The sequence below is a fragment of the Oryzias melastigma genome, linkage group LG8 (genome assembly GCF_002922805.2).
Source record: "Oryzias melastigma strain HK-1 linkage group LG8, ASM292280v2, whole genome shotgun sequence".
NCBI lineage: Eukaryota > Metazoa > Chordata > Actinopteri > Beloniformes > Adrianichthyidae > Oryzias > Oryzias melastigma.
The window spans coordinates 3,058,479-3,070,971 of NC_050519.1; the positions used below are offsets into that span (position 1 = coordinate 3,058,479).

Consider the following 12,493-nt stretch of genomic DNA (forward strand, 5'->3'; position numbering starts at 1 on the left):
CACCTCCCCTACAGACCCAAACCACACCTCCCCCTATAGATCCAAACCACACCTCCCCCTACAGATCCAAACCACACCCCCAACTGTCCTGTTGTGTTACCCTTTTTGTGCGTCCAAGGCTGAATTGTGTTGTTGTGCACACATATTTAATGTTAAAGTCCCATCAGCTGTTACACTTCTAGGTGTCTCTTACCAAACGAGAGTATACTCAAGTTTTTTTAAGTATACTTTTTCAAAACAAAAATTAAGATAGTATACTTTTAGGTTACTTGCACGGTGGCGCAGTGGTTAGCGCTCTCGCCTCACAGCGAGAAGGCCCCGGTTCGACTCCCGGCTGGGACCTTTCTGTGTGGAGTTTGCATCTTCTCCCCGTGCATGCGTGGGTTTTCACCGGGGACTCCGGCTTCCTCCCACCGTCCAAAAACATGCTTCATAGGTTAATTGGTGACTCTAAATTGCCCCTAGGTGTGAATGTGAGAGTGAATGGGTGTGTGATTGAGGCCCTGAGACAGACTGGCGACCTGTCCAGGGTGTACCCCGCCTTCACCCATCAGTAGCCGGGATAGGCTCCAGCACCCCCGCGACCCCGGAAGGGACAAAGCGGTTAAGAAGATGGATGGATTAGAGATACACTTTACAAGCTCTCATTTACAAGTTCATAAGTTCATGTTAAGTATGTTTGTATAATACAGCAAGTCTAAATATATTTAGTCTATATTTGTCACTGTCCTTAAACATTTTCTTACACAGTATTAAAAGTGGATTCTTGGGATATTTCCAGTACACAAAAAATATATTTTTATACAGTAATCAGTGGAAGTTTATTACTTGTAAACTAATACAAACCTTAAAAGCTAAATTAGATATACTTAAAAGTGTACCTTCATAAACTTAAAGGAAATCTAAAGTTTATTGCCAGTAAACTAATACTATACCAGAATTGTAACTTTGAGTATACTTCTAAGTATAGACCAAAGAAGTATACTTGTCAGTAAACTGCCAATATGTACTCTTTAATTGTACTCTGTACACTTGAGAAAATATACTTTTCTATGCTTAACTGTACTTTAAAACATTTACTTGAAGTTTATTTATTTTTGATAAGGGGTGTAAAATGTGTTCTCCACATTCGATCCATACCCTGTGGGAGGGGTGAGCTGCAGAGGCAGCTGCACTCAGGTGGTTTAATACTAATCCTAATCCTAATCTTAACCCTTCCTCTGAGTTCCCACGTATTTCGAAAACTAGTCACTTTCATGTAGAAAAACCGTCTTATGAGGGTTGTGTCTTTTTATTTATTTATCCATCATAGGAGCTTCAATGGCAGGTTGGTTGAAAAACATGTAGCAGAAGCTAGCTCCAGTTCTTAGCATCCACTTTTGACGTTAAAAAACAAAGTTCAAACATTTTACGGAGAATGAAGATTCAATCAAATAAAGTTGCTGATTTGTGGAAATTTGTAAAAGGAACTTTTGAGAATGTTCCTACAGTGAGACTGAATTAGGCTCAAAAAGTTTAGTACAGAAAATGTTGAAAAAATGATCTAAGGACAAAATATGATCATTTTTCTTTGCCCTGAAAGATTGTGTGAAAATGGCATTCTGGGAAAAAGAAAAAAAATCATGTAATGTTTCCTTTATGGACTTTTTTCAAATCAAAAACAACTTCCACAAATCAACAACTTTCCTTAATTAAATCTTCATCATCTTTAAAAAAAATCTACTTTTTCAAACTAAATTTCTTGCAGTAGCATTTTATTTTAAAACTAGATTTTCATAAACCGGAAGCTTTGAACCGGTCTGTGAAAATATAGTCTAATTTGAACGGATTCACGTCCTGAAACAGGTGCGGGACCACTAAAGGACAGGTGACGGATCAGGCGCTGCACACCTTGGTCTGGAACTTCTTCTTCCTGTCTGGCAGTAGGTAAATCTTCACATATGGGTCAGAGAAGCCGTTGGCGTCCTTCGCCGGCAGGTCCAAAGCTTTCAGGATCTTCACCACCAGCTGCTCCGTACTACGACAAACACAAAAATACGCATCTAAGTTTGACAAAAAGCTTTAAAGAAACACTCCAGACAGGATTAACCCACACAGGAAACGTGCAGAAGCTCGTGCTCACAGAGTGATGTGGGAGGTTCACCGCCGTCTCTGGAGCAAGAGGAGCCAGAGCAGCTCGTGTGTGTGTGTGTGTGTGTGTGTGTGTGTGCGTTTCATCTTTGCAGCTGCATCACTGCTGCACTGTCAGCGGTTTTACATGCAAGCTCAAATCTGCAGCCAGGATAATAATCTCATTTAGCTCTAAAATTAATTACATTAAACTTAACAAATTACCAAAAAGTTCATTTGATTTTTGCAAACACATGCTTGTTTGTGTTAACATCAGCCTCTTATCTGTAGCAGTAAATGACATTTTGGACATTTGATTTCAAATGGAAGGCAGTCTGACTAGTTTATTTTGATTTTTTTGCCATTTTGTTGTGATTTTTTTTACTAAATAATTAGCTACAGCAAAGAAAAATGAAGTTGGGAAGAAAACAGACATTTTTCAGTTAATTTATGCAACAATTCAGTTCTGAAAACAGACGCAGGTTGCTAATGATTCATCCAACTTTCATTACTGACCCTGAAAGTCGGTTCTGAGATCAAAATAAGAAGACATTTCAAGAGAAGGCAATATTTTAATTGGAATTTCAAAGCTTTCCAGTGAGAAGTTAAGCAGTTTGAATATATCCGCAGAGGAGTTTATGGCTTCTCAGATCAGAAACGGTGCGCCTCGCTCTTGAAGTTCACCACTTCTTTATGAGACAGCAAATTATCCTAGTGCCTCCTGCGTCGCCATGGGAACCGAGATGGCTTATTCTTCTCCATAGTCAAAACATGTTCATGCTTTCTTAAACAGGTTTGTAAATGCCGACCTCATGATGAGTTTTTCTTTTGTTTTTATATACTGGAAAGAAACAAAAATCCTGGTATAAATGTCAATATATGCATCTAAAAATGGAGTTCAAAACATCAAATTAATGACATTTGTCAAAATAAAATAAATTACTTGTTTTAATTTTTTATTACATTTTTTTACTTCAAAAATAAAAAGTTGTGTCATCAGAAAATTTAATGAAATTTTCTACAATAAGTGATTGTTAAATATTTTAAGTCTCTCAAACACTTTTAGCATTAAGTGCTGCTTCACTAACAGTCAGCCCGCCCCAGTTTCCCATGATCCCCTTCTTTACGCACCCTTCTGCTAGCTTACAACCCCAATCCAACATTAGCGGTTCAACAGAAATGGCCTGATATACCTGAGCTGTAAAGCCGTACAGTTTGGATTCAGATTCCAGGTCAGAAGAGGAAAACAAAGACGTTCATGGATCTATTGGTCTACAGGTGGATCCATTGATATATATTACTGGATTGGCCCTATTCACAGCTATAGCATCAACAGAACGCAGCTCTTTCAATGTAAGACATGCACACATGAACCACAAAAATACAGCTAGCTCCCTCATTTTTTAACCGAATTTCACAAAACATGGCTCAAATTAAAGCTTAGAAAATGATTGATGTTGTGATATAATTACATTTTTATTATCTCTAAAAACTAAGCTGTAAATAGTGCAAGAACTTCTTGTGTTACAGGTAACACACTGGTGTCAAATGAACAGATCTTTCCTTTGTGTCAGAATCTATAGAACTGAGCTGGTAAATGCTGATTAAACCCAGAAAGGAGATGATTGATGAAGTTCGATGGCATGACTGGCTGATAAACTTCACAAAGTGAAGTAACAAAGCTCATTTCCTATTAAAATCACCTTAAAGTGCTGTACAGAAAAAAAACACCAACACACAAATAAAATTAGATAAGCAACAATTTCTACCATCTTGAAAAAAAAAAACAACTTAGCAACGACATATTTTGTTATGTTTGCATTGACAGCTCCTCTCGTAACGTCTGCTCTCTTATGTCACTGAGCAGAAAGTGAACGCTGCAGATTGTAGCTGGACATCCTTTGGTCTGAGTGACCGATAGTGCTGCTACAAATGATTATTTTAATAGTCGAATAATCAGATTATTTTTTCAGATTAGTCAACAGGTCATTCGCAAACTGGATGTAAATCAGACATCTTGATCATCATTAGCTTTAAACAAACTAAATACTAGATATATTCACACCAGCATTACCTGCGATAATGTTAGTGTGAATGCCGTAAGCTGAATTTGGTCGCTGAAGTTGCTAGTGCTGATAGTTGTAGATGCTGAAATTGATAGCCAAGATCACTGAAGCTGAAAGCCAGTTAAAATATTAGTTAAACGCAAAATTAGCAGAAAAAAACTGAAAAAAGACTAAGTTAGAAAAAACAGCTAGGTTGCAGCTGAAACATTAGGTGATTTTCAAATTGGCTTAAAAAACTGCTAAAAAATCCTAAATTAGCCAAAATAGTTAGCACGCAGCTGAAATATTAGCTAAATTCCAAATTAGCCTAAAGAACTATAAAAAGCCTGAATTAGCCAAAATAGCTAGCATGTAGCTAAAATGTTAGCTAAACTTCAAATTAGCCTAAAAAACCTTAATAAATGCCAAAACAGTCCAAAAAACTAACATAATACTATTCTAACTTTCCACTTTAATACACTCTGACTGTAAAATATAAAGTAACGAGTAATTGACGTATTTAAGAAATTACGTGTGAATAATGACTTTAATTTAATTAAAAAAAGTGCAACCGACAGCAACATGTAGCCTTAGACGCACTTAAATCCATGCGGGCGAAGCAGCAATCTGCATCGCCTATATTCCGTGTTGCCAACAGGAATGTCCATCAGTTTTTGTTCTGGTCGCATGTAAACATGTGGGAATAACTTCAGCCTTGTTTTAAAACATCAAAGATTAAAATAAATAAAAAATTAAAGACATCGACAATGACCCAAGCTAGCATGCTACTTGCTAGCTCCCACAAACTTCACAGTTCCCAACCTGATTTCTCTCTATTAAAATGCGATCCCTGTCCTGTGATGATTCATCTACATCGGATTATTTTATTGTTAAGATTTTTGAAGTTGATCGCGTCCCCTTTTGTGGTTCTTTGCGTACTTATTCGGACCTTCTCTGCTCTTCACTCGGGAAGACTCAATGCATAGTAATGCTTAATGTCTGTTACGACGTATGTCATGCAATATATACCAATGGACACCGCGCTAGCATGAACTCCATAAGTAAATTCAAGCTCTTCTCTAAGAAAAGCTGTCATGAAAGTATCGATTCTTTACCTTAATCTCAATACTATCAATACTCAGATGAATATGAAAAACTTTGTTGAAATTTGAATCTTTCTTAACATTCCGTTTTTACTGTTTTTCCTAAATATTTTCATCTGCTCTTGATTTACAATGACAACAAATGACTTAGAAATTCCACTTTAAGCTCAATTTTCTTAATATATATCCTCCATTATCAGAAAAACGCCACAAAAAAGGTTAAAACACTAAAAATCCTCATTTTCTTTTCAGTGCTGCTGGATTGTGAGGTTTTATCGCAGACAAATACTACAAACACACAACTGGCACACGGTCATGGCCGCGTCTCTGACGCCATTTATTATGTATTTAATTAGCAGACGAAGATGAAGATGGCTGGGAGGCTTTTAATCAGACCTCGTTAGGCCGTGTCTGCCCGCGTTAAGAGTGTGTCAGCACTTCATTAGCCGCTTCAGGAGAACACGCTGAACTTTGTGTCTGAGGACGGATCAGCCGGCCGGCGATGACCCCAGCAGCCATCACGCAGCATGTGGACACGCCTGCTGATACCAGAACTGTAGTACATGGGGACACGTGTTACCTCTGACTCACATCGAATTAATGCAAATAAATAAATAAAAACATCTGCTTCTCCAGAACCCTCTCATCCAGCAGGATGAGGTCATGAACCTGTGATGAAGCAGTCAAGAAAAAGGGCGTTTTTTTTAACACGGTTCCTGCCCAAACACACCTTTTCCTGCTTGAACACAGAGAGAATTCCCCAGCCGTCATCCGGGCAAACAATGCTGGGAGCGAGCTGTTATTCCCAGCGTGGAAATGTGTCAGCCCGTAATGGGATAGTCAATAGAAGTGGTCCTCCCAGAGGACCTGGACAGGGTTGACATTGTTGTTCCGACTGTAACACTCCAAGCCGGCCGGCTCTCACACATTCAAATACATGCTAACACCCTCACACAAGTGTATTTACACACCGTGGTGCTGCACCTTTCTGTTTTTATCGCTGAGTCGCCTCTTCTCCTTCCTCTGGCTGAATCAATTTCCCCTCAGCGTGGTGACAGGCAGCAACAGAACAACATGAATTATCGTCTGACTTTAGGGATGAAGAGAAAAAGGACACATGAGCAGCTTTTATTACCGCCCTCGCCGTCCCGGCAGCTCCTCCGTGCGGTAGTGTGGCTGGAGCGCCGTACGGCGTTATTACGTGTTGACGGGGTTGCTGGTAAAAGGCGGGGGTCATATATAATTCATGAAACAGCCTCCCGCTCGCTTTGGTTTCTGATCATCAGCACTTTCAGCGCAGCTGTGTTTCTGCATGTCAGCCGAGCGGGGACGAGGAGCGCCAGCTGATGAACAGCGACGCACGCAGACGTCCTGCACCCAGCGGCCCGACACACATGCACCTCGCCGTACGCGGCGAAACTACACCGTACAGAAACGTAGCTTTGAAGAAAAACTAGCCTAACTTTTCAATTAAAAATGTCTACTTTTTGTTTTGCCTCATTTGCAGATTTTCTTGCTTTTTTAAATATTTTTTTTTTCAGATTTTACAAATTTTTGACTCATTCCTTGTGGTCTGTTTTTGCTATTTTTATCTCAGTCCTTAAAGTTCCACTCCGATCATCTTTGAATCTATTTTATAGGCGTTCCCAGTCGTCGTTTGATTTTGATTATGCTGTTTTTAGACAAAATTAAAAATAACTTTTTTGAATTTAGTTTCTGTCGAGCAGAAATATGGAGGGAAAACAGTATCACCTTGATTTGTGCGTAATTCTTGATTTGTGCATAATTTTGGATTATTGTGTGTGTAATTCATGATTTGTGTGTAATTCTTTGATTTGTAACTCATATATTACATTTTTTGCCTAAGTAAAAAGTTTCAAGTTGTTGTAATTTAAATTGTATAATGTATAAATTGTATTTTGAATTTCATAATTTTTGTAGTTAAGCACAAAATGCATCGATTGAGTTATAAAAGAAGAATTTCACACGCACAAATCTGGGTGACACTTGTTTGTCTTCATATAGTTCTTTAGAAATTCACCACTCAGTTGTTGGCGGGACCAAGCAACTCCGCACCCCCTTCCCATCACCCATAGCTGCGTTCAGACATTCTTCCGCTGACTTATAGCTCCTCACACCTCAAACGTAACATTACTGGTGCAGCAACGTTTCCAAATGCAAACGCAGACGAGGAAAACAAAGACGTTCACGGATCTATTTAAAGTGCAAACTGGAGCACAGCAGCGAGCTCTTTTCTGATTCACAACAGTTTCATTCAAGAATACAATTTTCAGCTTAATTTTCTGTATATTTGTCCTCAGTCATCAGGAAAAAAATGCCACAAGAACAAGTTAAAACACCATTTTCATCAGAGTGGGTCTTTAAATAACACCAGGATGTGTTTTTAGCTTCTACAAATCCAGTTGATAGCATAAGTTTTCTTTTTAAGGAACCGCGCTTCACAGCTAAGATGAATGAGATGGAAGAACTGATGTAAAAATTCCCAAAAAAGACAAAGATTCATTAGTAGGTCGCTAAAAGTCATTTTTTTAAATGACAAAAACATTTTTTTAATGTCAGACTGTATTAACATAAAGGAGGGAGACATGAAAGAAAGAGGCAAGCAGTAGATCTTTTTATCTTTTTTCTGATAGCCTCTCATCTTATCTTTCTGTTCATTTTACTGTTTTACCTGAAAATGTATCAGAGCAGCAATAATCTGATAAACTCTTGTAAACCAAGGAAAGGTCAACCAGGAAATCTCCACCTGAGGACGTTCGGCTGAGTTCATCATCAGGACACAGTGGATTAGAGGAATAGTCTTTATAAAGTGTTCATTCTTATAAAGTTTTTACTTTTGGTGACATCATATTAGAAAGTAGTGAGCATGTCCAAAGTATGTCAAATCCGAGGCACTAGATAGTCCCAGGAGTTCAGATTTAGTCTAATCTGCCTCCAAACAAGAGTCCGAGTCACCTCTCCTGGTTGATGTTGTTGAGAAGGATCAGGGACACTCCACCCGTCAGCCTGAGCCCAGCCGCCTTCAGAGGAAACTGATGGTGGTCACCTGTGTTTGCCGCCTCATTATTTTGGTCATTACCAAAAGCTCAAGAGCGATGGTGAGGGTTTGAAACATAGATCGACCTGTAAATCGACAGCTTCGCCTTCAGGCTCTGCTCCATCTCCAGCACAACACCCAGGTACAACATTCTCATTACAGCAAAGACCGCCTCAGTCCACCTGTGAGACTCCCACTCCATTCTGCCCTCACTCAATTTGACCTCCAGATAATTAAACCCCTTCATGTGAGGCGGTAACTCACTCCCCACCGACGAGGGAAAGAGGAGCTCGGTCCAGGACTTCCCAGCTGCTTCACACTTGGCTGCAAACATCTCAGCGCCCAAAGAAAGACTCAGAGAAGACAAAAGGAAGCTTTATCTGGAAGAGGCAAAGACTCAAACTCTCACTCTGAAGCTTCACAGAAAGGGTGAAAACACCACAGACATGGACTTGGAGCTGGAAGTGAGAACCAGACTAAGAATGGACCGGCATCAAAAGGCTGGGCCGAGGTGTTGATGACATCACAGAAAAACCTCCTAGGAGGCAAATCCACGAGCCTTCAGGGAGTCCACGAAGCAGTAAAAACTGGACAAATGATGCTAATCTGAAACGACGCTGTTACGCCCCCAACGGGAAAACCTGGACAACAAAACTAGAGACCAGTGAGAATAAAAGGGACACAGTTGATTAAATAAAAGAAATCCTGAAATGACAACTAAATCAAATGATCAGTGTGCTGGTCCAAACAAAAGGAATTGGACCTTAGCCAAAAACAAAATAAATCAGGGAGACTGCTGAATGTTGAAGAAAACAAACAAACAAAGCCCACAAACTAAGACTACCAATCCCAAACTAAAATAACAAAACCCAGCAGTCTAAGACTGCTGAGGACAAAGAGGGAAAAAGAGAACAAAACAAACCAACTAAAACCCAACCAGCTCCTCAGCCTGCGGCTCACGTCACACATCTCTAGTTTTAACCCACGTTCTGCTCATTCTACCCTTTACTCTGAGAAATTCTTTGTTTTCTGCACTATTATTGACAGTATATCTGAAAAGAGCAATAAAACTTTACCCCTGACTGAGGAGAGGGTGTTAAGATAGGTTAAAATCGCCTTCAGGAAGCTGCGATCAGTCAACCACTTTCAATAAAAGTCTATATAAATGTGACACAGTTAAAACTCTCACATTCAGGTGCAGCTATGCACAATTTTATGTTCTACGTACAAAGGCGCATGAATGTTAAACCAGGTCAAACTTTAACCAATCAGGGACTCAGATTTGGTAGTGAGGTATAGATGCCATCTCTTTCAATTCACAGCGTTGGAAAATTGATCATGGAGGAGAAATGAATAATTGTGGTTTGTGTCTGACTGTAATTCTATGGTACCAAGTATTTCATATATCGGAATAAAGCCGTGAAAGAAAAAGTCTGGAGAAAGATTTGCACCATTTCAACATTTCAACACTCTTCCACCTGTAGGTGGCGGACATGCTCTAATAAACAGTAGAAAGAGAAGTAGAAGCCCTGCCTTGCTTGTCCAGTGTGAATCATTGACTGTATATAGAGAATTGGACTGAGCGAGTGTAATATCACTCATAGAAAATAACTAACTTCCAGTTTCAACCACATCAAATCAATTCAGTCGTGATATGTTTCTCGCCATGTGGGAACCATTGACACCAATAGAGATGGACAAAACTTTGCACGGATGTCGACCAATTTCACCATTTTGGGGCCAGACGACGTCAGAAAGCAGTGATTGGTCCAAGAATCTGTAAATCACAAGCTTTGAATGTCTGAGGAGGGGCCAGCGAGCACCACATGCTCTCATTGAGGCTTCTGATTGGCTAGTTTATAACTTGAATAACTTGTGATAAAGAAAATATACCATGAAAAAAAAATAGTTTTAGCAAGAACATGTTAAAAAGAGAAATCAGAGCACGAATGGTTATATTGACAAACAGAATGACTGAGTTACTAATGTTTGTTTCTCTATAGAAGTCTATGGGATTTTGGGTTTTTGGGACCAGCGAGTACTTCCTGTTTGGAACGTGAGGGGGGAGGGGCCACTCAGTCCAATTCTCATAAACAATCAGAACCTGCGTTAGCTTTACCCTCGTAGTTTTAAATGAATAATGTGAAATAGAAAGCAAAACGTCACATAAAGATATAACTGAAACAAGTGAATTAACTCTTATTTTAAGAAATTCAAGGCGATTTTTTTTAACACCTAATTCTTTTGTTTTAGAAATAAATCAGCCGTGACAAAGCTCTAATAAGTGTCATTTCACTGTTTTCTCCAAAGCACAGCATGTTCAGTTTTCAAAACCACGAGTCAATAAGGACTGGAGGAGCTCAGGCAGACTTCACATCTTGAATTATTAATTTGTGGAAGAATTATCCATTTTTTTAACATGGGAGCCCGCCGGTACAGGCTGTGCCAGCTGAAGCTCTGCGACTCACTTGAAGGCGTAGCGCAGCAGGAAGCTGATCTTGCCGCAGGTGTCGCCCTGCTTGCCTTCGCCTTGGTCGCCTTTGGGTCTGTAGAGCTCCGGCTTGATCTGGCCGATGCAGGTAACCTGCTCCTTCTCCTCTCCGTGGAAATCAGGGCTGGAGAGCTGGTGAGTCATTGGCTTGGGCCTGAACAGACATGGAGGAGCGCTGAGGGTGAATATTAAGCGAAGCGTGCAGAACAAGATGTTGTGCAGCAGCGTGATTCAACACCTTTATAAAAAGAAAAACAAGCTGTGGAAAGCATTTAGAATAAAGTCTGAAAAACATGTTTCTAAGACTTTGATTTGCATAACTTTCAAAGAATCTGAACCTAGAGAAGTTGCATTACCTGCGATAATGCTAGTGATGCTGAAGGAATTTACTGAAAATAATAAAGCTATTTCCATAATGTTAAAATTGCTAAAGGACTTAAAGTTGCAGATATTGCATTGAGTGCACAAAGAATTTGAAGAATTTCTTCAAAAATTGAAAAACAATTGGTAACATTTGAAAATGTGTAAAAGATATGAACTCAGAATCATCCCAAAACACCAGTAGATGCCAAATTAGCCCAAAAAGTGAGTAGTTAGCTCAAATGTTAGTTTACCTCCTCAAAAGCCCAAAAATCCTTACTACGTGCCAAATTAGCCAAAAAAAGCTAGCACGCTGCAAAAAATACTACTTTAACTCAAAATTAGCCCAAAAAACCTCAGTTGACGCCAAATTACTCAACTTAACATGCTGCTAAAATACTAGCTTTACTCTGAATTAGCCTAAAAAACCTTACCGAATGCCAAGTAAGCAAAAAAAAGCTAGCATGCTGCTAAAATACTAGCCTGACTCAGAATTAGCCTGAGAGAACCACAGTATATGCCAAATTAGCCAACAAAAGCTATCATGTTGAAAAATATAGGCCTAACTCAGAATTAGTGCAAAAAACCTCACCAAATGCTAAATTAGCCAGAAAAAAGCTAGCACGCAGCTAAAATACTAGCTTGACCCAGAATTCGTCTTAAAAAAATCTCATTATATGCCAAATTAGCCCAAAAGGCTAACTTGTTACAAAAATATTAGCTAAGCTCAAAATTAGCCCCAAAAAACCTCAGTAGATGCCAAATTAGTCAAATTAGAATGTTGCTAAAATAGTTGCTCAACTTAAAATTAGCCCAAAAAAAACTTGACAAAATGCCAAGTATACCAACAAAAGCTAGCACGCTGCTAAAATACTAGCTTGATTCAGAATTAGCCTTAAAGAACTTCAATATATGCCAAATTAGCCAAAAAAGATAACATGTTGAAAAATATCATCTTAACTCACAATTAGCGCAAAAAAACTCACCAAATGCCAAATTGGCTAAAAAAAGCTAGCATGCTGCTAAAATACTAGCTTAACTCTGAATTAGCCTAAAAAAACCTCACCGAATGCCAAGTAAGCCAAATTAAAGCTAGCACGCTGCTAAAATACTAGCCTGGCTCAGAATTAGCCTGACAGAACTACAGTAAATGCCAAATTAGCCAACAAAAGCTAGTACGCTGCTAAAATACAAGCTTGATTCAGAATTAGCCCAAAAAACCTCAGTTGATGCCAAATTAGTCAACTTAACATGCTGCTAAAATACTACCTCCACTCAGAACTAGCCCAAAAAAAACCTCACTAAATGCCAAGTAAGCCAACAAAAG

The 12,493-nt window shown here is 39.2% G+C and overlaps 1 protein-coding gene and 1 long non-coding RNA gene across 5 annotated transcripts in view; one reads left to right on the top strand and one right to left on the bottom strand.

Moving 5' to 3' along the window:
- The window catches only part of syt3 (synaptotagmin III), a 61,772-nt gene that overhangs the window by 23,320 nt on the left and 25,959 nt on the right, over positions 1–12,493 (bottom strand). For both annotated transcript variants that reach the window (XM_024272990.2, XM_024272989.2), the window contains exons 6-7: positions 10,784–10,960; positions 1,891–2,017 (exon numbers count right to left, since the gene is read on the bottom strand). In XM_024272990.2, the coding sequence (XP_024128758.1) occupies positions 1,891–2,017; positions 10,784–10,960 (304 nt within the window). The remainder of the gene's footprint in view (positions 1–1,890; positions 2,018–10,783; positions 10,961–12,493) is intronic.
- Positions 1–12,493, top strand: part of LOC112146925 — an 83,161-nt gene that overhangs the window by 18,954 nt on the left and 51,714 nt on the right. The window lies entirely within an intron of this gene.